Genomic DNA, 26,531 nt, shown 5'->3' on the forward strand with positions numbered 1-26,531 from the left:
TAGCAAGAGCCCGCGGACATAGCGGACCGAAAGGAAAAAGTGTTTGGGAAAAGGAGCACCAGCCCGGAGAGCGCGGCGGCACTCGGGAACGAGACCCGCCGCGGCCGCGGGGTCTGCGGGAGCCGGGCCGAGGATGCGGCCGCGATACGTGGGGCACCGGCTCCAGCTGTGCCTCAGTTTCCCCACCTCTTCCAAGGACGTAACACCTTGGGACCGGGCTCCGGAGCACGGCCGGGGAGCTGGCGGTTATGGGTCCGGGGCCGCGGTGGCACGGCCGTGCCAGAGCGCTTTTTGGGGCCGGAGCCTCCTTTTCCGCACACGGGGTGGCCGAGCACTCCCCACGCGCTGGGGCCACTGCGAGCCGCGGTGCCGGCAGCCAAGCACGGATTCCTGACATATTTTTCACTTTCCTTTGCAGCCAAGAAATCCATATTTCATGGGAGGCGAAAGCGAGTCACGGCAGTAGCTGAGCAGCGGAGGGGTGCCAAGGTATGGGCCGGCTGACGGCGCGGGATCCCTGCTAGCTTAGCGAGGCGGACGCTGCTCTTTGCACCCCGAGGGGCTCCGGGGCCGCGTCCCGGCCGGTGCCCTGTGGCTCCGGTGCCGGCATGGGATGCGGGGAGCCGGCCTGCCGCTTTGCCGACCCTGCAGCCTCGCACGGAGCCGGAGCTGGAGCCGCTCACGGAGAGGCAGAAGCTTGAAACAGTCCCGGCTTTGAGAAGGGGCCGGTTCGCAAGGGGAAGCGATTTTTCACAGCCTGGGCCGAAGGCTCGTCTGCGGCGACCTCTGCTCAAGCTGCCGGCACGGGGCTTGGATCCTCCAAGCAGCGGTTAAACGACCTTCTCCGTACGTTCCCGGCGGGCAAAAATCAAAGTTTGTTGAGCATCACCCCCCTCCCTGTGCCCGGCGCTCCGCGGCTGCTCGTCCCCCCCGCCGCCGCCGCCTGCACGGCAAAGGGCGTTTGCCCGGTGAAGCCAAGCAGCCGGGATCTGCGTTTTTCCTTCCGTGCCCTCCCACGGCCGCCGGCTGCTCGTGGCTGCAGCTGCAGAAACCGCAGCACCCCCGGCCGCGATACCCGGCTGGAGGGGAGCGGCGGGAGCCCTCGAGCCCGGCCGCCCCCGCCGGGGCTCCCTCCGCACGTGCCCGCCGTAAGAACCGTCCCTGCCTCGATAACCTAAGTAGACGATACAAACAGCAGATAGGTTGGGGGGGGGGGAGCGTTATCGGGCCTGATTTGCAGATGGAGAGCTGAGTCACCGCGATTAAATGACTTACCCAAGGTCACGCAAGGGAGACACGCGGCCAAGAATTGAACCCGGGGCTTCCAAATCCCCGAGCGAGGCCATCCGTCAACTCCCCGCTGCCGGCAGGGAGGAATTCCTGCTCCAGCGCGGAGCGTTGCACAACTGACCCCGGGCCAGTCTGCGGGGACGGGGACGGGGACGGGGAGCAGCGTTCAGACCGCAGCGTGCTGCCCTGCAGGCAGAGCTGTGGTTTCAGGCCCGCTCTTCCTACTTTGCTGCAGCAGCTGTTGGGGTTTTTCTTTTCTCTTTTTTTTCTTTTTTTTGCATTTTACACAACCGTTTGTTCCCCCGCCGGCGGCAGGCGCGGGGCGGCCAGAGGATGCAGGGCCGAGCGGCGGCTGCATCCAGGGGAGCTGCTCCACCGGCGCCCGCCCGGTTATGCTGCCCACGGTGGGAGTCGGTCAGGATGCTCCGGTCCCCAGAGGGTCTCCTGGCCGAGCCACAAGGCTTCGGCATCCTGCTGCTAGGAATCAGCACTCTTTTCTCCTTGAAAAGAGAAGTTACTGGGATGGGGAGTGATGTGCCCGTGGGCAGGGGGACGGCGGTGGCGGGAGCGTGCCCAGCACAGCCACGGCACGGCAGGCGATTGCAGGCGGGGAAGGCTCTCACCTCGGCCGGGTGGCCGCTTGATAAATATAACATGTTTTTTTAAAACATAACCTTCCTTTGCCCCCATCCCTTCAGCCGCCTGGCCACAGGTGAGGAAAAAGCAAGTGAGCAGGTGGAGAGGCTTAGGCCATTTCTCCTTAAAAAAAAAAAAAAAGAGGAAATGGTCCCTATTTCCATTTTATTCTGGTTTTCTCATCCCGCAAGGGGTAAACTGTGTTTGTGCTGGATCGGTAAGCCCTAGGGTAAGAGATGCAGGCGGCTGCCTGGGGAATATTGCTTTAAATTAAAAAGCCCAGCCCTCTTTATCAAACGCCCCATCGGTAGCAACGTTGGCTGCGCACGACTGAGAGGCCCCAGATTTCGGCGCCGTGCTTGCACCGCTCCCCTGCAAGCAAGCACACCCAGCGACTGCTTTTGCGGCGGGGCGATCCCGCGTGCCACCAGCTCGGCTTTGGTGAACCCGAGCGCCTCTGAGCCCCGCTGCCAGCGCAGGAAGCTCCGTGTTTATTTCTCCTGGCGCTCAGCAATAATGCAGCTCCTAACCCCGGCCCTTGCCATGCAAATGTTGCAGCTTTTAGGATACACAAATGAGCCTTTCCTTCAAAAAATGGCTCCTTTATGTGGCTGAAAGAGCACAACTGTGATAATGTAACTAGCGCTGGCCTTGGTTATTTTATCTTGGCAAGGAGCCTTTGCAAATTTAAACAGCAGTAAGCAGGCGTTACAGTTGTGGCTTGAAGCGGCATAAGTGGCGCATTGTTTTGCCGGCTCGATCCATGCATGCCAAAGGGCCGCGTGTTAGCTTTGGCCAGCGTGCTGGGGGCAAGAGCGATAGGCTCCGGCCCTATCAGGCCGGGATTCATTTCACTTAGCGGAGTGTGAAACCGCGGAGGAACCGGAGACCGGCAGCTCCCGGTGGCGGCGGGCGGCTTGACAGGCAGGTAGCGAAACAGCTGGAGCAGAGCGCCCGACAGCTGATAGCGCGGGAGCGGGCGCGCGGGACCTGCCTCGCTGCACGCGCCGCGCCGCCAGCTGCGCCGAGGCGCTGCACGCTGCCGCGCCGTGTCGCGTGTCCGGCCGAGCGCTCGCCCGGCCCTGCGCCCTGAGAGCTGCCTGCGTCGCCGCGATGCCTCCCCGCCGCGGCGCTTTCTCCGGCCGGATCTCGGAAGAGCACGTGCATGCCCGGCCAGCTGCGGGGATGCAGCTGGAGCGAGTCTATGTGTGTGTATATATGTATATATATATATATATATATATACATACTGCAATGTATTCTATTATTAACGCATATATGTTGCATGAGATGCAGCAGCATCTCTGAGCCCTGCGTGCATACCCCATCCTCTGGGCACGGCACGGCACATGCAAAGCTTTCTCATGTGAAGTGAGAGCTCCGGGACGCCTTTGACCCATGGACGCCGCAGAGCTGCCCAGTTCTTACACCAGCTCAGTTAAATGCTGCAGGTCACCTAGTTTTCTTGCAGAAGTTCTAATTTTCTATCCGGATCTTTCTGAATGGCTAGTTTGTGCAGCGTGGGGTGGACTCTGGCATAGACGGAAATTGGGCTAGGCTAGTTGAAAGAATTACGATCAACACGATACAAATCAGCTGGTTTTCACAGTTTATTTGCAGCCAGGTGGGTTCCCCTGCCCTTTGCTCCCTGCCTCTTGCTGGCAGCATGCGTTTGCCCCCTGCTGCAGCGCGGGGCTTGCAGACACCGCAGAGGCGTTTTTGGTAAGACAGAAGAAAGAAACCCTTTCTGTTTCCGGGAGACTTTGAAAAAGAAAATCTTTAAAAATTCTCTTGAAATTGCTCAGCAGGTTTGGGGCTGGGTTTTTGCTCATGTTTGTTTTTTGCTTTTTTTAGTGTAACCTAAGTCTGGAGGCAAAATCCCGGTATTGCCTTTTGAAAGGTTGTGTTTGACTTTTCCTTCATGTTTAATGCCATGCCGTTCTGTGCTGTGAAGTCAGGTGGTACGTCCTTGGCTTATTTTTTATGGTCGCATCTACTTAACAGTGTCTAAAACTAGAGGGAGAAGGCAATTTGTGGCCTTGGAGAGCAACTGCTAGGAAACGAGCCCATCTTTTGCATCTTGACAGGCAAGAAGCGGAACCGCTTCCCGGAGGCGAGCCGAGCCCTGGCTGCAGCCACCTGCGAAAGGCGCCGCTCCAAGCGGCAGCAGATCCAAGTGCCACCAGCCCTGTGGGAAGGACAGGGCGGTCCTACCGGGGACGGGAGCAGAGGGACTTTGGTGGACCTGGCTTGTGAATCCTCCAAAATCTTTCCAGATCCTTCCAAAAACACAGCTAGCACAAGGCTGGGGGCTTGGGCCTTCCACCCCGTCCATGCCTGGAGAGCCCTGTTTTGCCACCGCCCCTCGCTTTGGCTGTAGGATGTGCCTAGTGGTTTTCCAGGATGGGGAACGTCCTCGGAGACATCCCATGGGAACCACCGCTTCCCCTGGCCACGGCTTTTCTGCTCGTGCATCCGCTTCTCGCGGGCTCCCTTATCTGAGCATCTCCAACCACATCTGACAAGGCTTGCTCCGGCACAGCTTTGCCAGCTGCAGTGCATTCCCAGGGCAGCGCGCGCCCGGCTTCGCCGCCGGTCCCGGCACGCCGCAGCGGGGTGCTCCAGCCTCCACCACGGCGGGCTGCCACGGGTTAGGTAGCCCCGGGCTCGCGGCTGGCGCTGCAGTGAGCCGCAGGAGCGTGTTTTGTAGCCATCTCTGAGGATCCAGCGTTTGCCCTCGTTCCCCAAACGATGCCGAGGGGGGCTCAGCCTTACGGCAGCGGCAGCAGAGGCTCAAATCCGTTCTCCCTGGGTTTCGGAGCAATGGTTTAGGGAGAGGTGCTGGGTTGTTTCCGTCGTCAAAGCAATGGGCCGGGGGACAGAAGCACCTTGCAGCAAAAGCCTATTGCCGCAGACCTCGACCTCGCCGTGCCGCCCGCCACGGCTGCGAGCAGCCAGCGCCTGCGGCCGGGGGCCGGAGGGAGAGCAGGGAGAAGGGCGGCACGGCGCGGCGCGAGGGCCGGGAGTCCTCCCAGGACACCTCTCGGAGCCTGTCCTGACAGTCATTCCCAGTAATCCGTAGGTGGAGCTCTTCTGTCATCTTTTTCTGCTTATGTTGCTAATAAGTACCCAGAAATAGCTTCCCAGGGAGGAAAAAGTGCCTCCCTCAGCAAGTTTTGCCAAAGGTGAAATGCTCCGAGCAGCCTTCGAAGCGCCAAAAGCTGGAGGGCTCCTGGCCCGTGGGGGCCGTCGCGGGGGGTCTCTCCTCCTCCCCGCTGCCCCTCTCCGCCGCGGCGCGAAGCCAAACCGCCCCCAGCCCCTGCGGGAGGAGAGCTGGGGAACGCGCTCTGCATGCGGCCCCGAGCGCCCGTGGGGTGCAGCGAGGACCCCTGGTTTCCACCCGCCCTGGCTCACAGCCCGTTTTTTTTTTTTTTTCCTTTTTCCTTCTCCGTCGCAGGTCTCGGCTGAAAGGATGAGGCGAGTCCCCGCTGCTGCCGGCCAGCCGGCCCTGCCCAGCGCCCGGGATGGCAGCGGGAGCAGGGTGCTGCTGCCCTTCTAACCCAGCCGCATCCTGGTTGCCCGTGACCGAGGACCATGCCCATGACGGAAGGACATAACCTCACAGCACGAAGGGAGACCGGAGCTTTCTAGTCCTGTCCCTCGGTATCATGACTGGAGAGACCCAGCATGTTTATGCCATCAGCGATACTGAGGCCAGCGCCAAAGACCAAGAGAAAGACTTTGGCTTTGAGCGCTACGGCGAGAAGGATGGGAGGCCGTTCACCGGCGGCTTGCCCGAGGGCTTGGAGCCGTGCTCGCACAGTGGCAGCGAGGGCACGTCCCCCTTCCCCAGCGCCAAAGACAAGGAGCCCCACAGCCAGAGGGAGGCTGTGATCAGGCCGCAGCAAGTCGGGAAGATCGACTTCAAGTCCCTCCACAACAAGCCCAAGTTTGCCAGCGACAGCGCCTGGAGCACCCTCAAGGGGAGCCCGCAGTCCCCCACCGGGAAGAGTCGAGCCCGGGAGAAGACCAGGCGGTCGGGGAAAGGGGAGCGGAGCCACCACCAGCTCTACAGGCTCAGCATCACCAATGCCCGGTCAAACCCCACCATCGGCATCGCCTACCCCCAGCAGAAGGTCACCCCTCCGAAGAAGCCAGAAGTCAGCTGCGGGCCCATCTCCGGGAGCTACCGGTTCCACGTGCCCAGCATCCCCGAGAGAGAGGCCGAGCTGCAGCAGGAAGACCTCAGCTTCAACCGATGCTTCCCGGAGGCCCCTGCCAGCCTTACCTCCACCAACTATACCTCACAGCCAGCAGCAAGCGCGCGCCAGAACCACGGCGTCAAAGGACAGTCCCCAGCAGGCATTCCCCTCAAGAGCCCCGGCACCAATGGGCAGCTACATTATTTAGAGTTTCAGGCAAACGGGACTAATTCTTGGCCTTCTCCAGAGAAGAACTTTCCAGGTGCTAACTATGGGGTCTCGGTGCAGAAGCCGAGCTCTTTTCCCGAGGGCAGCAAACCCAGCGCCCACGGCCTGGGGTCCTTGCCGTTCCAGTACCCTTTTCAGCTGCTGCACGACGCGGTGAAAGAGCCCTACCACAACGATGCTGGTAGCCAAGAGTACGTGGATGTTCCCCTTGCAGCCAGCCAGGTGACTCACGCTGCTTTCGGCTTCCATTCTTCCTCCCGAGAGTGGCAAGACGAGACGCTGAGCAACGGCTCCTATGAGAGCGTGTCCCCCGAGGGCCGGCTGTACGGCCTGCCCTCGCAGCCGGCCCCATTCCTGCCCCCGCAGCCACCGGCAGTCCCCCACCATGGCCCTCTGCCGTGCTACAAGAGCAGGAGCGAGCATTCTGCTGATCTCAATGGTGCTCTCTCGTCGTCTGGTGCTATCGACCAAAATCCAAGCACTTTCCAAGAAAACCAAGCTGTTTTTCCGTCTAGTTTACACTCTCCTAGCATGCCAAAGCCAGTCAGTAAGAGGCAAGCCTCATCAAAAGACAATGTCCCTAGCCCACGGCTACTGATCCAGAGTAGCTCTCTTAGAAGGAATATGCCACCGAACTCTCTCTCCCAAGTGCACTTTCAGAACAAAGTCTATTGCGGTTCCCCAGCAGGCAGCGTAAGCACAGGATCCGTGCCTTTCGAGACAAGCATTCCCACTACAACACCAACCCACCCCAGGCTTGTGCAAGCTTGGGAGGGTGCCACTAAGGCGTTTTCTCCCATGGACCAGAATTCAGCACCTTATTCAAACCCTGTTGGAAACCAGTTCTCATTTGAGTGCCAGTCTGGCCCCGAGCAGAGGCAGCACAGGCAGAAAAATGCCAGGATGCCTTGGCAGCAAATGCACCTCACTTCTGCAATGCCTGGTCAAAACAGGATAGAGTTGTCGAGACAAATCACCAGCCAGAAGCTCGCTTTCTCCCTTGGCACGTCAGAGTGGCAAGGGGGCGTGAAGGGCCAGAAAGGCACCCCGTTAAGTAACTCTCCTGGGTACCACAGCAAAAAGCTTTTGTCTGGAGAGGGCCTTGGGGCCCAGAGGGGTGACCCCAGCCGGCAGAGCTGCAATTCGACAAGTGCTTTCTCTTTCGAAAGTGGAAAGGACCCAGGGTCTCCTGCCTGTGATTCAAGAAGCAAAGCACTCTTCTACAGCATGGGCCAAGCAGGACCTCCTCCTCCTCCCTCCAGGAACTCATCCAGCTCAGCGTTGGTCTTGCCACCATCAGCCTTGGTGGCTGCCTCGCCTTGCGAGTCTCCGCTGCCTTCCCCTGTCCCAAACCCCACCTGCAGCAGCACCTGCTCATCTCTCTCCCCCATGTCAAGCAGCCCACTCAACCCCAGCTTTGAAGACAGCCAGATGTCTGGAGCACTTACCCCTTCTCCCTTCTTCCATCACCCCTGTCATCCCAAGGACAGCAACAAAACCTTCCACTCCTCTGATGTACTGAGTTCAGGCTCGCTTCATTACCACCCATCAGACTCTGTCAAGTCCTTCCACTTTCCTCCTGATGCCCTGAAGGATGACACTCTCCTCAAATGCACCCCGGAGAGTCCATTTCACAAGCCCAGCATGGAGTTGGCCAAAGGATGCCTTGATGGTCTCGAAGGGGAGCAACCTCCTCCACCTTATTCCTCCCATCACCTGCTGGCCAACTCCCTCAGCAGCGCCAGCCTGGACCAACTGGACGTGCTCCTGACCTGTAAGCAGTGTGACCAGAACTACAGTAACCTCTCCTCCTTCCTGGAGCACCGGCAGTTCTGCGGCTCACATACCGCTTTCCAGCGTGAGGCGAAAGATGGTCCCCGGGCAGCGGAGTGCAGGAAACCGCTCCCTCCGGAATCTGCAAAGCACTCCCATGCTGGGCCCCAACTGGCACTTTCTCCTGACCCCCAGGCGCATCTGCTGGCTCTAAACAAGAATGACGATTTCCTGCTAGAGGGGGAAAGCAAGAGCGATGTCAAAGAAGATGCTCTGAAGGGCAACCTCTTCAATGGCCTAACCACAAACTCCTTGCCGCTTACTGCATCTGACTTGGAAATAGATGACGCCAAGCTGGACAGTTTGATCACAGAAGCCCTGAACGGCCTGGAGTACCAGTCAGATAATCCAGAGATTGACAGCAGCTTTATAGATGTGTTTGCTGACGAGGAGCTTACGTCCGTGAAGGCTGCTGGCAATGGGCTTTCTCACAAGACCAAGGAAGCCTCTGAGAACAAACCGAAGCACGCAGGAACCGAGGAGAAGCCAGCAAGCCAGCCAAAAGCCAGCTATTATTATGAAGACAGCCGTCCTAGAGGGGAGCAGGCTAAGAGGAGAGCAGAAAGGCAGCACGTTCATAAGGGGAGAGCGGGCCGGAGGTTGGCGGGCCATGAGGCTGAGCGGCAGGAGAAGCCCTGCACACTGCAGGCATCTCGGAGCAAATCTCCAGGTCAGGCAGCAGCTGGGGAAGGGGGACCTGACAAGTCAGCCAGGCTGAGGATGGGGAGAAAGAACAGCAGCGGCTGCATTCCACCGGCAGCCGTAACCAAGTCTGCCACAAACCAAAAGCCRCCCAGAAAGGTCAGCCAAGAGACTCACGCAAAAAGCGAGGTTGGTCCGGGTGTTGCCACCAAGAGCTCCAAGCCGTCCCGGTTCTCCATGAAGGACATAAAGAAGCGGAAGCCACGAAGCGGGACGTGGAGCAAGGAGCTCATTCACAAAATTGTGCAGCAGAAGAACAAGTTCCACAAGCTGCACGTGAAGAGCAACAAGCACATGCAGTTCTCCTTGGTCACCGAGAGGCTGATGCCAGCTGCCAAGGAGGGTAAGTTTCAGGAGTATGACTACATTTCAGACTCAGATGACGAAGGGGCAGAGTGCACCAAACTCCATGGGAGGAAAAGGCAAGGAGCAGGATTTATTGGGAGGTCCAAATACAACTTTAGCAAGAAACGCCCTGGAAGAAGTGAAAGAGCCAAAGAGAAAGATCCGGCCTGGAGCTACAGCAGAAAAAGAGAGAGTCAGAAAAGAGCGACTCAGGACCACAGGAGGTTTCCAAGTAAGGAGGCCACCAAGAAAGAGGATTGTGCAACCAGAGCCCGAAGACGGAGCAGCCAGTCATCTACTGGCAGCAATCACAGCGTTAGCATGTCCAGCGAAACTGGCCCCAGCCCCCCCTGCACTGAACGGGCTGATTCAGACAGTGAGAAGGGAAGCGTGCAGACAAGAAGGCACTCGGATAGCTTAGAGCACACACCAAGGACTCCACTCTGCCTTCCTGAGGACAGGAGCCCAAAAAAGAGCCATAAAAGCAAAGAGGACTTTTCAAGAGGAACCAGACGGTTTGGCTCAGCCAAATTTTTGCTAGCAGGCTCCAGGACACATCCAAGTACTAAATCAGATGTTCCTCTGACAGACTATACAAAGGAGGAGCACCTACCACAGGCCCACGAGAAGCAGCACCCCAGCACAGACRCGTTTGGTAGGAGTCCCATTAGACCCTCCTGTAAGGAGGATGTAGAAGAGCCCAAAGGAGCAGCAAGCCATGCAGGTGAGACAGGAAAAACTATTTTGGAGGCTCAGGAGTCACCTGAGTTGGCAGTGGTCAGCCACAGGCATCAGTTTCCCCCTTACACTGACGATGCTTTGAAGTACCCTGCAGAAGAGCTAATTGCTCCATCCCATGTCAGTGACGAAGCTAGTCCTGGCAATGCGAGTGCTGCCTACTCAGAAGCTGGCATCAAATACTTGAAGGAACATGGGCTCTGTGACAGTCGGAAGGACTATTCTGCTCCTGTTGCCCCGTACGGGGGGGATGCTGTTGGGATGATGCTTGCTGGCAAAGTGCCCGATCCGTACGTGAACAGTGAGAACACGTTTTTCGATCACAAAGGCCTGCCCGGTCACTATGAGTCCAATCTCTTCCCAAAGCCCCCAGCCTTGGGTTCCTCACACACTGATGATATGTACTTATGCCGGGATGACATTAATACCGGTTCCTTTGAGCAGAAGCACGCCAGTATCTCCCCCTACGCAGCAGAAAATCCACAGGCCAAGGTCTCCTCCCCTCTCAGCTTCGATTCCTCTTCGATATTTGGAGAACTTCCTGTAACTGAGTTCGATCCGCCGTTATACGAAAGTGTTTCTGCAAGCAAGGACAGTTATGTGGCAACATTTGCCTGCCCTGGCAATCCACCCAGCAAGCCACTGCCATTTGAGCAGCCGTATCCGCCGTTTATGCAGGAGAAAGACTGGACCCTCATGGAGGAGGTGGCTCCGATGTTGCCAGAAGACATGACTCAGTTCCACAACCTTTCAGCGGAAAAGCCATTAGCCAAGAAATTCCCTGATGAAGGACCTGTCCCTCCCAACCAACTGTCTTTGCCGCTGTCAGACAGAATAACAGATTATAACGTAACTTTTATGAACAATATATCAGATGATGAACTGGAGATCAAGCGATTAGTTACAGAACTGGAAAGTCAGCTGCAGACTGGCAAAATGAGTAATGAGGCATCTGTCGCTCTACAGAAACCTGAGCCACACATTGCCACACAGCTGCGAGAACAGGCAGCCGAGCAATTTCCACCTCTGCCTGTTGATCAAGAGGCTGGTCATGAAAAAGGACTGTTTTTGGCAGATGACCTTGGGAGTACAAGCCTTCTAGCCACGAAAGTCTGTGTCGGCGAAAGGTTGGGGAGTGAGAAGCCGGGTGTTGCCAATGTACACGGCAACTATGAGAGACCCAGAGAGCCCTGGCCCTGCCCCGTGGAGTTCAGCTCGCTGGAAGCAGGGATGTGCACACCAGGCCCCRAAGACTCACTCTCCGTGGACCATTTCTGCTCCAAAGATGCCGGTGATCAGTTCCAGGGAGCTGAAACTGCCAAGGAAAGTGACTCCAGAAAGAGGGAAAAGGAGTCTTCCTCTCAGGGTCTACCTGACTCGTGTATGCCAGACAAAATAGAGGCTCCAGTCTACACAGACCATATGATAAAAACCCCTCTTGTTGTCGCTGACCCCTTGTTCCCTAAGACTCTAGAGACAGCTGAACCAAACAAAGAAGATATTCTACCCTCCCTGCCATGTAAGCATGGTGCTGAGAGCTTCCCTGGAGCAGGAAAAATAGATAAAAGCTTTGATGATTCTGCAGAGCTGGAAAAATTTGATACACATCTTCCAACCCTTAAACCTGAATTTGGCTTTCAGCAGGGTCCGGCCCCAGCCTTGGATCTCGCCTTTTCGTCTCGCATCAGAGAGGTCCCAGATACAGAAGAAAGACCTTTAAGCAAGTCCGAGTCACCCAGAATGGTGAAAAGCACAGTGCACTTCAAAGGGGATAGCAGTGGGTCTGTGTTACTGGAAGAAACGGAGGAGAGCAAGAGCACTGCAGCCTACCAAACCCCTGGGACCAGTGACAAAGCCAGCAAGCGAAAAGTGTTGTTGCTTGATATGCTGAGTCTGCCCAAGGAGAGTGACTGTGGTTCCCAGAAGAGGCTGGCTTCCCAGGAGACTGCTGCAAACCCGCTGCAGCAGCTCCAGCTCTTCGTTGCCCGGACTGTGAAGAACAACGAAGACGAGCTGTTGATGCCATGCTTCCCCATGCTTCTTGCTCCCAACCACCCCGCTCCCAGTGCCAGGGTCCAGCCGGAGCAGAAAGAGGAGAGCAGCGGCAACTTGGAAAGTGAAAATCGGACATGCTGCCCTGCCCAAGGGGAGGGGAATGTCCCCATTGGAGGTGAGGCAGAGAGCATAGCTACCCCATCCAAAGAGGCTGCAGTCTTCTCAGGTGCACGTGAGCAGCTGGAATCATTCAGTGAAATGGACTCTTACAGTGCAAAACAAACCACATTTGTGAACCTGGAGCTGCAGAATAATGTAACAGAGCTGCAGCACTTAGCAAATGAACATGCAGAGCAGAATGACATTAATATYTGTGCAGATGGTGTTTCCCAAGAGCATAATGACCTCTCACCACTTCACAGCACAGGGGCGACCCCATTGCCAGGGCAGGGAAAGAAAGCTGATCAGCTTGTGGAAGAGCAGGAGCAAGATAAAAACAAAGCGACCTTGGCATTTAAAAAACATGAGCAATCCCTTTTAAGCCATAGTTCACTTGAGAAAGAAACGTTGGGCAGTGCAGCAGCAGAGAGGCTGGAAACAAATGAGGCTGAATGTAGATCCTGGTGTGAGGGATCTAACCCAGATGTACAGTCATTAGGCTCCATAAAAAACAAACGGATAGGACCAGGCAGAAATCAAGTAGGGCATGGGACACAGCCCCTGTGCAGCGCCTCTGTGAGTCCTGCCAGCCCATTGAATCCCTCAGATGATCTCCACCAGGATCATCATTTGTTGCAGGACACAAAAGCCTGCACAGTAAATGCTAAGGTACCCGAAGAAGGAAATAGCAAGAAAAAGTCCCTCAATGGCTGTCACTACACAAGCGATTCTCTGGCCAGCCTGCCCTTGCAAACAAACTTGTCTCATCCTAAATGCTTGCAAAGCAACGGTACTGAAGGAGGAGAGTTCCCCAGCTTCAGCACTCAGTTATCAGAGGACAATAAATATAGTGCCTCCTTGCTTAGTGCAGAGACTTCGTCGAGTTCATTTATCACGAAGAGCTGCCCTCCCAATGCCGACAGTAGTCAGATTTGCCATCCCACCCCGAGCCCATTAGAGCAAGTGAAGTGGAGAAGAACACCCGCCTTTCCTCTTGCCCTGCATCCCTGTGGTGCCAGCATTCCTGCACCATTGGAGGCAAGGGGAAGCAGTCACCATCACCTTCCCGAAGGTGTCCTGAGTAACTACGGACCGCCTGAAAGAGAAGGACGGGCAAGACCCCGTGCTTCTCTGTGTGCTGATGATCTGATGGGCCCTGCTTTGGAGATCGAAGGCCCCCAGAAACTGCATGTGAAGGACTGCTCACTTCCCTGCTTGCCACCTTTCAACCAAAAGGATGTTGGGAAAGAGGTACCAGAAAGCCCCTGTGCTGTGCTATCAGATTCTCATTTTAAAGAAAACAAAGCATGCACCATCACAGATACGATTATTAATTCCCAGTCCGTTCCTCCAGAAACCCAAGGTTACTCAACCCAGCCCACGGCAGATCTTCTGCTGATTAGAGAAAGAGAGGTAAACTTAAATCAGAAAGAGCTTGAGAACTGCTCTCAAGATGAAAGTAAACATCAAAGTGAACCAGAGGCTTTGTCCAATGATTCTGTTGTTCAGCAGATACCACCTGCTGTCAGTAGCAGTCCTAAAAGGATTGCAGACCTTGGTCCTGCTAAACTAAATGCTCACCCTTTTTCAGAGGCAGCAGAGGTGAGATCTGGTGATCCTTCCAAAACTACAGAGAATGGGGGAAAGAATTTAAAAGGAGAGAAACCCAAAATCCGTGGGGCTGAGCGTGGTGGAGAAGCTGGGAGTTGTGTGTTAAATAACACGGACCAAGGAGAGGACAACACGTTTACTAGTCTTCCAAAGACTTCCCAAAATAAACTTCTAAAAGAAAAGAAGCCAAATGGGCTCCAGGTCACCTGTGATATTTGCTCAGCCTCTTTCCGGTCCAAGCCTGGCCTGACCAGACATAAAGCTGTCAAGCATCAGGTAAAGAGTAGTGGCGTATCACAGGCAAGCAAGACTCCTAGGTCCGATTTTATTCCAGTAGACAAAGCATCAAAAGCAGCCAGAAAGGTCTCTAGGAGGACCCTAAAGACGTCTGTCAAAGAGAAAACCTGCAGCTCACAAATGCCAACCACCACTGTTGAGTACGTTCCCAAGAAAATATGCACAGGCCTGGAGAAAGAACCCAATGCACAGATGCAAGAAGTGGTCAGCAGAGTACTCAGTGACCTCAGTGTTATATCCTTTGAGATGTCCCAGGAGCTTCATCGCACAGGTATTCTGAACAGAGAGATGAAGGCAAAGTATCAGCGCTCGGAGACAAGGGGAGCAGGTGAGGCAATGGCTGAAAAGCTGGATCCTGAAAAGCAAGCTGGGAAGGGAGAAAAGGGCAGAAGGAACCAAAGCAAAGATCCTGGAGGAGTAAACAGCAATTCTGAAAAACAGCTAAACAGGAAAGTGAGACGAAGGAAAGCAAAGGTATTTCCCAACAGAAATGAGCCCGATGGTCCATCTGAACTGGAGAATAATGTGAATTCGGATCCTTCCCCTGCTGTCCTCAGCAGTGTCAGCTCCAATCTGTCCAATATGATTGAGGGCTTGCATGAGCCAGGCAGCTGCATCTCAACAGAGGAACAGAATCAGCCCAACTCATCCCAGCACTCTCAAAAAGCAAAACAGTGCCCTTGTGCAGTTGAGCACTCACAGGACCCGGGCAATAGGATGGAGTCTTCAAAGGAAATGGTCAGGAAGGAGTCAATAAAGGGCACAGTTGCCTGTTCTACAGAGGTGGAAGATCCAAGTCGAGTGGAAAACACAGAGGCTTGCAAGAAATGGGTTGGTGGGTTTGCAAAGCAAGTGGAGAAGGGATTGGGCAAGGTAGGCAAAGAATGGCATCTTCATGGTGATGGCACAGATGAAATGAATATTGAGACAAAAGACAGTTCTGCGGGAAACAGCCAGGCTGGGAATCAGAGCAGTGCCCCACAGGGTCCCACAGGTTCTGGCAAACAGGACCGGCCGCTGGAAAAGCATGATTCAGAAACCATCCAAAAGGATCCTGTGCAAAGCACACTGCAAAACACTTCTGATGCCAGCTCTCCCTCCGGAGAGCCTAAGCGCTGGGTGAAGGGAGACTTGCAGCAGAGTAAAGAGCACTGCATGGACGGTGCAGCTGCCTCAGACCTCCAGAGCTTGTTTGATGATGACTCCACATTCTCCCAGCTGTTTCCGCGGGATGACCAGTTCATCCGGAGGAAGTGCACACGGGTGTATGGGAAGCGCACCAAGAAACCCAAGCCTGTCACCGAGGTAAACATCCGGCCAGCGGGTGCCATCGACCTCTTTACTATCCGATTAGCTTCTGACCTCAGTGAAACCAGCTCTTTCTGTGTCACTAGGGAGGATCCTTGTGAATATGAAACCATTTCTATCGACGATGCCTTAATGCTAAACATGTGTCACAGCAGTAAGGCAAAGAGCGGAGATGCTGTTCCCAGTGGATCTAAAAATACTGCGCTGAGGTCAGACTGTGAGAAGATCAACCAAGAGAAGGAGGTCATTGACCTGGCAGATAACAACGTGCTAACCTTCTTGTGCCAAAACAGCCAAGTGGAAAATGTCCCCAACTTGAACCTTTGGGGCTGTCTGGAGAAGGAGGGAGAAAGCATCTCTGCTGAGGAAATGTTTGAGCCTCCGATGGGCCTTGAGAATGAACACTCGCTAGGAGAAACAAGTTCAGAACCTCCCGACCTGGCAGAGGAGCCCTATGATGGCAAGGTTAGCGAAGATTCAGACTCTCCTGAATTTCATACAATTGACATTGAGATGCTGAATGCAAAGCTAAAAATGAGAGACATGTGTTTCTTCGGCCCTTGCGAAGATCTTCCTGGCCATACTGATGAAAATACTGTGAGTTTCAAGCAGAAACCAGGCCAGCATAGCAAACACAGCAGAAATAGGCTAGAAGAAGGGAAGCTGGGGAAAAACCGCAGTGACGTAAACATCAAGACCAAAGACAAGCAATATAAATGCAAAGTGTGCTTCCAGTGGTTCCTCACGTTAGGGGAACTGGACTTCCACAAGCTCACCCATAACCCTTCCCCTCCTCCTACCTGCTACATGTGTGTCCAGCGCAAATTCAGCTCTCGGGAGCAGCTAAGGGACCATTTGAAAGAGAAGCATGCCAAAAACAAAGCTGGCCTGTGGGCTTGTGGGATGTGCCTGAAGGAGATTTCCGACGTCTGGATGTACAACGAGCACCTCCGAGAACACGCCACCCAGTTTGCTCGGAAAGGGCAAGCACAGAAGTCCGTGATGGGCCTGCCTGCCTGCTTTGGTGAGGACAGCGCCGCTGTCACCCACTTCCTCAACACCATCATGTATCGGAGACCCAGCAAGTCTTCCAGGCAYGCTGACTCCAGCAACAAGCATCCGGTTAGCAGAGACAGCAAGAGCCCCAAAGAGCTGCCCCTTGAGCAAGAGGCCACGGCGATGAAAGACCCCTTGGAAAGCAACATCAAGGTCAAGCCATCCGCACCCAGCTCTTCCAAAGCATGTGCCAGTCCATCTCCAGACCATATGGCAAAAAGTGAAAGCTCCCCCAAAACTGTCCCCATGCATCCAGACTGCAAGGATCCTTCCAGGGACTGTCATCACTGCGGGAAACAGTTTCCCAAACCCTTCAAGCTCCAGCGGCACTTAGTAGTGCACAGTTTGCAGAAGATTTACTTGTGCCACAAGTGTCCGATGTTCTATCAGGAGACCAAAGAGCTTCGAAACCACCTCAGCCAGGAGCATGGGATACTGGAGGAGCAAGAGATCAAGCACACCACACTGTATGCATGTGAGCTCTGTGCAGACGTCATGCACGTTATCAAAAAGTCCTTCATATGTAGCATGTGCAACTACACGTTCTCCAAGAAAGAGCAGTACGACCGGCACATGGAGAAGCACCTTGCAGGAAGCAACAAGACCTTCAAATTCAGAGGGGTCATGAGGCCTGGCATTGCCTCCAGAGAGGGCAGGGAGAAGGTTAAAGATGAAGGCTCCCTCCAAGAGGGCATGCCACCAAACAAGAAAAGAAAGGTTGTTCACCATGGCAGCTCACTCCCGCAGAGCTCACCTGTGCACCTGGACCATGCTAGTGACCTGCAGCTGACAGAGGTTGCAACTCCCAGCCTGCAGGCTCCTAGTGAGTCTTTCCCTATAGCAGCTAGTGAGCCAGGAGCACCTCTACCCCAAACCTCTGTGAAAACAGAAGACCTGGTGGGTGACTTCTCTGACCTCCTTGCAGAGATGGAGAAATCTCAGTTTGATACCCTGCCTCCACCGCCCTGCCTCTCCCCGTCTTTGCCACAGGCTGCCACAAGCAATCCAGAGCTCAGCCATATCACTACCCTATCCATTGAGGAACTGGAGAAAGGAGCTTTTGATGGGAAACCACTTCCTTTCTTGGACTCACCCGAGTTTCATATTGACCTTGCTGGGTTAGCCTGTAACCAGGTAGCAGATGAAAAACTGTCTTCTTCACATCTTACTGAGAAACGTGGCAATGCCAATGCCCATAAAAAAACAAACTTAGGCAACAAAGATGAATACATAGCAGGTGTCCTGGAAAATTCCAATGCAGCCACCAACCCTGTGAATGAGGTCCCATTTCTCCAACTTGCCAAGAAGGTCCCGGAGCTTCCTTCACCAAGGGCAGAGGCTCCTCAGGCCAAAGAGACCAACAAAACACTGTGGAGCAACCCCAGTGCAAACGATGCCCCTTCTTGGGAAGGAGCATCTACGACCGGTTCTTCCGAGGCTGCCCACCACCCCCTGTCCCTGAAGGACAAGATGACATCGCCTGTGCTGAACAAGGCTGCCAAAGAGTCGGCCCCGCAGAGGAAAACCGCAAGTAGCCCGGCCAGCAGCGACGCTGCTTCCAACGCAGCCAGCCCCGGGAGGAGTGCCGAGGAGGGTCCAAAACCCGGCTCGCTGAAGGAAAAAGCTGTGCCTGAGACGGGCGCCTGTGCCAAGGAGAGCAGCGCTAACACCAGCGGCAAGGAACAAGGCGCCAACCAAGGCAAATCCACCAGCCACCAACTCAAAAGTGAGGCGGCCAGCAACGCCGTGAGACACGGGCACGTGGAGCCGAGCAAAGCCACGGACAAGCCGGCTCTGAGCGTGCCGGGCAAGCTTCACCCAAAGAAGCGAAAAGAGCACAAGTCCTTGAGTCACAGAGGCAGCTCCGGCTCCCGGGAGAACATCGAGGGAGATGGGAAAAAGAAAAAAGCCCGGACGCCGGGTCCGGGCAGGAGTGAGAGTGCCGGCGAGTTGAAACGCGCCGACTGGACCAACGCCGAAGCTTCAGCCCTCTCCCCTGGGAGGAGGGAAACGCACTGCAACAGACTGATTCCCAAACCCAAAATGGCAGGAATCGGCAACCAGCTGAAGAAGATGGTCCTGGACACCTACAACCAGAAGAAGGTGGAGATCCGTCATGCCAACGGGGACGTGAAGCGCAAAAAGGCCATTCTGGGGAAGAGCCTCCACCAGGTGCTGGCCAAGGGACCGGTCTCCTCCCTGCGCAGCTCCTTGCACAGGCCGCGAGCCGCGCGGGGCGCGAAGCCCACCGAGCCGGCCAGCTTCCGCACCGCCGAATCCCAGAACAATCTGCTAAGCCAACTCTTTGGGCAAAAATTAACTAGCTTTAAAATTCCTTTAAGAAGAGATACTTCAGAGTAATTTATGAAAGTGACTCATGGTGATCCTCAGCTGCTTTCATGGGGTTTGCAAGGAAAAAATTATCAAAGCATTAAATTCGTTTGTGTAGCATGATTTTTCTGTCTAGCTTAAATGAACTTGCACTGCAGCCTCTGTGAAATAGTTTGCTTTGTGTCTACTAATCTACTTTAATTCACCTGATTTATCATGCAAATGCTAGAACTTTGATGTTGCTGATGATTTTCATGAACTGAAATTGTAATCGCTTTGGGCAGACTGAATCGTCAAGAGCAATTGCTTTATTGCAGAAGTGCTGAGGTTATAAGGATACTTGCAAATCTCAGACCCTTTTGAGACTGTGTCTGTGTTATCTTTGTACAAAGTACTTGAAGAGATGAACTTCATTCCGTAGACGTCTTATTCATAAGGTGCAGTACACTGTAGAAAGCAAATTTTTTTTGAAGATTTTGCACAAATAATCCTGTACAATTCATTTAATTGGGAGCTGGCCTAAGAGATGATACAATTAAAAAAATTAAATTAAGAATCGAGTGTCCCATATTTTGACAGCCATCCCTAAGAATTTGTTTCTACATTGTCAAGAGAATAATGAACCAGCTTTCGTGCTGCGTGGGCTATTATAGCATTTCCGACGTTGCTGCCATTCTTTGACCACTGTAGATGATGTAAATGGAGGAAAGCCAAGAACGCGAGCAAACTGCACCTTGACACTTGTGACAAACTCTTTTTGTAGGTTTTTTTGTTGTTGTTGTTGTTTTTGTTTGTTTGTTTGCGCAATGACAAAACTGTGCCAATTTACCACACCAGAATGGTACTGTCCGAGTGCCCTCAACGGTATAACTTCTAAACTATCTTACTGTATTGAGTTAGTGGCTATATAGGTATCCGCTTTTTACTATGCAGTTACTGGTGCTATTTTTATTTTGTAATGTGAATACAGACTTCCTTGATTGAAAAATAAAGGGAACCGTTAGGAAGTAGCAGTTACCTGTAAAAGAAAACAAAGCAGGAAAATCAAACTTTAAGGAAAATCCTGTATGCTGGTACTCCATAGTGTTGGAAAGGTTACGTCACGTTATACAAGCATGTTATACAACTGAACTTTTGAACCGGAAAGAAATCTCAGGTGCAAACGAGGACATGGAAGATAACTAAATACTATTGAAATACTCCCAAGTCAAGGAGGTGAAGTAATGCACTGATGTGATATGAACAGTCAGAGTACTTTGCGTCTGTCCTGCAATTTTTTTTTTTTGTTTTAGATTTAAAAGGGGGAAAAAAAAGAGGCTTTATTCTGTTAATATGTATCTTTACAATTCTTTGTATTGTATAAAAATATTGTAGGTAATTTACCTTGGGTGCAATGTGTTATGTCAAAAGTTTTTATTTTGATATTTTGTCAGAGAAGCAGAGAGAGAGCAGGAAACGCCTTTTTATGATGTTGTATGTGTGCTTTTAAAGTGCCTCTTTAATATTGTTAAATAAAGTATGAGATGAAAATATGGGGTGGTACTGTAAAATCATACATGATTAATCTTTTCAAATATATTCCAATATTTTCACAGAAATTCCCTGTCTGTGTGACGTTTGTGGGCTGTGTCTGTGCCGGCGTTGCCCCGCGCCGGCGCCGGGCCCTCGTCTCCCTCTCGCCTCCCCGCGCAGGGCTCCGCCGCCCGCCGGGCRCTTGCTCGAGCCGCGCTGTGATTTTTTCCGCCCTGGGAACAATTTGATGCGGCCCCGGGAGGACGTAGGCGACGCTGCCGCCAAATCGCAATAATTTGCAAAATTGTGGTGCTTTGCTCCAGCTAAGACGCTCCACGTGTCTCCTGGTGCCCCCCATCTGGTGCCTGTGTCCTAACAAAACCCAGCCGAAGCAGGATCTTTGGCTCCATTTCACGTTTTAAGGTGTTTCCCAGCCGGCCTTGCGCTGAGCCGCGCGCTCCGTGCGCGCACGTGCTGCCGATGCATGCTCAGCCCAAAAGTCCGGCTTTTATTTAGCTTGCAGAAATTTCTTCTCATTTTCCGGGACTTCTGCTCCATCTGCCAGCTCTGTTACTGTCAGGTTATTGCCCAAACCGTCCTGCGTCCCATAGGGAAAGGCACGGCTCTGTAACTGGGGTTTTGGCGCTCTCTCCGCTGCCCCTCGCCTCTCGGAGCCTGGCTCCGTGCCGGATACGAGCTTGCGGCATGGCCCGGCCTTCGCAGGACTCCTTCCCCGCGCGGGCTCATGCCGCTCGCCCCATGCCGGCGCCAGCACACGGGAATCGGCTGTGGGGCGCCGGGACCGGCGAGCTCGCAGCATCACGGCAGACAGCTCTAGTCCCCACCAGCTCTGCAAGGGCGATAAGCTAAACAAAGCAGTGTTTAACCATCTGGGGGGGTTTCTGGGAGCTAAGCGGAGCTCGGCGGCGGTTGCTCGACACACCAGCCACCCTCGCTGCAGATTTTGCTGTCTCCTCTTTGCAGGCTCACCATCGCCGCTGCATCCTGAAGCAGCGAATGCCGCAGGTTAACTGGCACCGCATGGCAAAATACTGCTGTGATGCACATTCGGATTGCGCTTCCGTTTCACGTGCTGTCTTGGGAAGACGCTGGGAGAAGAGGAGCGGCTGGTGTCTCAGCCGGGGTGGGTGAAGAGCTCAACCCCGATCCCACGAGGGGAAGGCGAGACGAGCGACGGCAGAAGCTGCGCCGGGCGGAGGGCTGCAAGCCAGCACCACCTTCCCGAATTGCGCCATGCCAGAGGAGCGCGCCGCCGTCAACGCGGCACTGGCACAGCGGCCAAACCTCCCGCGCGCCGCCCGGCCAGCGGTCGCTCAAGGGGCCATCGTAGCCCAGGACAGGGGCGAGCCAGAAAGGCACCAGCTTTGCCAGGGCAAGAGCGAGGTGCCGCATGGACACCGTACAGCAGGAAGTCCAGCGCATTCATCAGGATGATTGTGTTCCCAGACACGGATTTCGGCTGGACCTCGGAGAATTGCAGGGCTGCTGAGGTTTCCCGCTACCTGGGAACAGCCGTGGGAGCTGCTGGTATAAAATAACACGCGGCATCTCCAGGTGAGTTGCTCCAGAGCCCGAAGTGCCTGTTCTGGTCCCTGATCCAAAGGAGCATTTCCAGCAGCCTCTGGCCAGCGAGAGCACGGCCCTTTGGAGCTGGCGTGTTCGGGCATCGGTCCTGTTTGAGGTCGTTGAAGCTGGTCGACCAGGTTGTGTTGCTGTTTGTAAAGGAGAAGGGGCAGCAGTGGTGCACGAGATCCAAGTGCTACCGGCTGTCCAGGAGCATCAGCTGCACCATTAGGCCACGTTGCAATGCACCACCATGCAATGCAACGCAATGCACCACCATGCAACACAATGCAATGCAATGCAATGCAATGCAGTGCAGTGCAGAGCAACACACTGCAACGCAATGCAAAACAATGCACTGCACAGCAACAATGCAACACAATGCACTGCACAGCAACACAATGCAACACACCACAACGCAATGCAACACAATGCACCGCACAGCAACACAACACAACACAATGCAACACACCACAACGCAATGCAACACAATGCACCGCACAGCAACACAACGCAACACACCACAACGCAACGCAATGCAATGCAACGCAACGCAATGCAATGCAACACCACACAACGCACCACAACACAACCCAGTGCAATGCAATGCAACACAATGCGACACTGCAACGGCCACCGAACCCAGGCACAGATGACCAAGTCGCGTGCGTCCCAGGGCCTGCGAGCCAGTTGGAGAGCTAATTTTGTCTTTTCAGGACTTGTCCCGCCATCCTATGCCTCGTGCTGAGTTTACGGCTCTGAGGAGGCCAGGAGACACCACCAGTATTTTGCTTGGTTCCTACAAAGGGGCCCGACCACATTTCGTGTGCAGGCAGCAAGGAAGGGAAGCGGCACGGGTATCTTGTCCAGGAGGGAAGGACCCGATGTGGCACAGTTTGGGCATCACCACTTTGTCCTCGAGATGACCTCTGCAGGCCCAGCGCTGAGGTCTGAAGGTAGGAGGCTGACACAAAGCTGGGCATATTATATTCTTTAATTACTGTTGCAATCATAACATTTAAGCGCTGTCAATGAGAGATAGCTCATAACCGCAGGCTAGAATCCTTGCCACTTGGGGCTTGTAACTAAAACTGCAGGATTAATTTGATTAATTGATAGAATTATTTTCCAAACTACTCTTTTGTTTATGGAAGCTTAAAATGCTTGCCGCCTGCACCCTCCTGGTGTGTTGCAGAGTGGAGATAAAGCGGCTGAAAATAATTAGTATGGCTTAATTTAGGGAAAAAAATAACCTCAAAAGAATTTTGCAGAAAATTTAAAGCAGCACATTTTACTATGTTTTGGCAGGAAATATTATGGAGTTGGAAATGGGACTTTTATGTTTTGTCGCTACTATATTTCACGAGGGCTGCGAGCCTACCGGAGAGAGGGGTATTTCATGCCTGTTTGTGACTGTGTTTTTCTTTCACCTCCAGATTCATTTCCAGACAAGGCACCCGGAAAATTATCCCACTGCGAGCGACAGGTTCAGCTGCAGGGCATGGGACCACCGAGGACTCCTTGCTGCGGGCAGGTGAGGGGATGCTTCTCCGGCCCCGTCGTGCCCCATCCATCGGTGGTCCCTYGCTCCGCTGGCGTCCGCAGGGTGATCTCCAAATTTGGGTCAGGTCTGGGATGGGCAGAGCTCGCCGAACTCACCGGGCGCCCGCTCCCGGGGCTTGGCAGAGGCGCGAGCCGGGCAGTCTTCTTCTTTTTTTTTAATCCTTTCTTGCTTTCTTTCCATCGTCTCCTGCCTGCTCTCAACCCGCCCGTCCCCCTCCTCCTGCGGCCTCTGACAGCGAAACGGCTTGCGCAGCGCGAGCGGCCCGGCAGGACCCCCACCCCGGCGCGTGCCGGGAGGAAAATCCGCCCCATCCGTCAGCGCCGCTCAGCTCCCTAAAGCCCTCGAGTTTGCCGAGTCCTGCATCATCAGCCGGCATCCCTGGTGCGTTTGACRCTCAGGAGATTGCAGGCCTCCGGCGGCGTGATCCCAAGGAGGAAGGAGAAGCTGGGCTGCTKCTCGCAGCCAAAGATTTCCGCGCGGCTCGGCGGGCGCCCGGGGAGCGGTGGGGGCGGAGGAGGCTGCGTCCGGCACGGGGTCCCGCGCCGCGTGGTGCTGAGCTGTGCCTTGGCACCGTTCCCGATGGGAAGGCTGCCGAGATGCTCCGTGGCCATGCCGGGGGCTTTGCGGGCCGCTGCCAGCGAACGGTGGCTGGACGGTGTCGCCAGCCCGCCGGCAGGGCAGGGATGCCCGGGGGCTTCTCCGCTGCTCGCTGCTGCCTGAAAAGGGCCWGTTTTGCTCCAGCAGCTGTTTGCTCCTAAAAGCCCCCCAGATCCCGCTGCCCTTCCTTTGGAGCAGCCGCCCAGGTTTGGTAGCTTTAGGTGCTTCAAGCCTCTCCGTAAYGCCGGGAGGATAAGGAGACCGGCGTGACACCATGGTTGTCGCACTGCTAGACTTTTTATTTTTGTCTGAGGAGACTAGATGCTCTTGAGTTAAACTTGGCCGTGCCTTGCTCAGCACTGGTTTAAGCTCTGGCTCCCGCTGTGCCCRGCGGGGACCCCGCTGGCGCCCAAACCCTCCGTGGGCGCTCAGCTCGGCACCCGGCGCCGCCTCCTTCTGCGCCCGCACCCGYGAAATACGGCCGAGGCGCTGCCTTAGTTTTTCCCATTTGCATTCCTCCGCCAACATATCCTCTCCCCGCGTCGCTAATAATATCGCCACAGATTAATTGGCACTAATACAAATGTACACTGCTCCATAAAAAGATGTCACCTCGCTCACAATGGGCGAAACGGCTGCTCGCGCATTATCTCTGCTCTGCAGGCATGTAATTCACTCCGCGGGAAAACACGCTATTTATCCTGGTACCCTGTAACAGCCTCGCCGCAAACACGGCGCACGCCGGGGGGGAAAACCCCACGCCGGCGTGCACGCAGCCGGCCGTGCCACCGGCACCCGCTCGCGCCTCCCCGGCGAGGTGGGGGGCTCAGGGTGCCGGAGCCATGTGCACCCCGTGCCGGGATCTGGCCCCCGACCCGGCGGTGGAGCTGGAGCGACTGCAAAGTCTCAGCCTTGGGGGATTGAATAGGCCTTGGGACGATGCCGAAAAGCAAGCCAGGCGAATTCAAAGGACACTGGCAAGGGATGCCCAAGGGTAAGGACTAAAGCCGGTTTCCGCCTCTTCCGGCGGCGTTTGCTCCCGGGGCGTTTGCCGTGGCGGAGCCGCCGGGCAGCTTGCTGCTATTAGGTGCACGAGCGGCGCGGCGGCTGCACGCATCGCCGAGCCATCGGGGCTCCGTACTGCAAGGATGAACCAGGCTCGCCAAGGCGGTGAGGGAAGCAACGCTCRGCTTGGCGCACAAGCGAGGAGGGGCCTTAGCTGCCCGGATGCTGCAGGAGCTCGTGGTGGGAGAGGTGTTTCCTGGGAGCAGCCTGGTCCTGGTTTCTGCCTTTCCCCATCGGAGAGGGTTTCCAGGCGTCTCTCATTCTTCCTGGCTGGAGTCGCTCCGGTTGCATCCTCTCCTTGAAGCGCAGCACCAAAAAATGGTCATGAAACCCCAACCAGAGCCCCCCCAGCCCGCGGGAATTGGTGGGACAYGCTAAAACCAGCAAAGTTAACCTGCAGGAAGGGTGCGTGGGCRGCATAACAGGAACCTGGGAAGGGAAATTCCTCCCACATCCGCAGACCGGTGCAATAACACCGGTGCAGCGAGTGTCTCCGGAGGGGGGGAAGCAATGTGACCACATGATGGACCTGGCCACGGGCAGTGGCATTCGCGGCAACRGGACCTGCTGCTCTGGCTCCGCCGCCGCAGCCCTGCAACCACCGCTGCACAGTGGCCCCGTTCCCTGGGGAGAGACGGGAATCTCCCAAGGCGGCAGCCCTGCTTCGCCTCTTCCACGCCCCAGCCCAACCTGCCAGTGCCTTTGCTGGCGTTATCTCCCATCAGCGCTGATCCAAAGCAGAGGACAGTCACGTCTCATTGGCCTCGACCCTGCAAAGACTCAGCCTAAGACATTGCACACGCGCTTAACTTTGTTACGCATGTGAGTCGCGGCAGGGAATTAAAAGGCGCTGGAAGCAGATCTGTGCGCCCTGCGGCTTAATGGCCTCCAGGAAGGCTACGGTTTGAACTGAACGGGGCCAAACGAGGTGAAAAAAGCAGCGGGCTACTCGCTGGCTTTGGGCACGACTGTTTTGGGGGCCGAMTGGCCAACCGAAGGAAGAGCAAACCGTTTTTCATGGCACCATCTCCCTCCCTCCCTCTCTTTTTCCCCCTGGAACTCTTCTTAATTCCTAACTTAATTTCGTTTGACATCCTCATTGCCGGCTTGACCTCTTTACTGGAATCATGTGGTGCTTAAAACTCATTATTCCACCATTGAAACAGGAAGTTAATTAAAAACCCTTAAAAAAAAAAAAAAAAAAAAAAAAAAAAGAAAAAGGAAAGCAGGAGCGCCGATCGGCAGCAGCCATCGTGCCGCGCGGAGCCCTTCGAGCGCGGGACCCGGGCGGCGGCGAAGGGCTGCAGCGAGCCGAGGGGATGCTCGGAGCAGCGGCCCGTCGCGGGAGCGGGGTCCAGGCGGCACCGGAGGGGATGCGGCCGGGCGCACAGCGAGAGGGGACCGTCGCCCCCTGCCCGCCCGCAGAGCCCCGCCGAGGCGAGGAGGGGCGATCGCCCGTAACCGAGCACAATTCGGCC

General features: G+C 55.1%; 1 protein-coding gene across 1 annotated transcript; it reads left to right on the top strand.

Annotated features, from left to right (window-relative positions):
- The first annotated feature begins 5,517 nt into the window (after window positions 1-5,517).
- ZNF469 (zinc finger protein 469) lies at window positions 5,518-22,105 on the top strand. Its single transcript, XM_026092092.1, has 3 exons — window positions 5,518-8,811; window positions 8,869-12,582; window positions 12,658-22,105. The coding sequence occupies exons 1-3, from the start codon at window positions 5,595-5,597 to the stop codon at window positions 18,759-18,761; spliced, it is 13,035 nt and encodes a 4,344-aa protein (XP_025947877.1). The 5' UTR covers window positions 5,518-5,594; the 3' UTR covers window positions 18,762-22,105.
- Window positions 22,106-26,531: the final 4,426 nt, after the last annotated feature.

This window comes from Apteryx rowi, unplaced genomic scaffold, assembly GCF_003343035.1.
Source record: "Apteryx rowi isolate R43461 unplaced genomic scaffold, aptRow1 scaffold_94, whole genome shotgun sequence".
Lineage (NCBI taxonomy): Eukaryota > Metazoa > Chordata > Aves > Apterygiformes > Apterygidae > Apteryx > Apteryx rowi.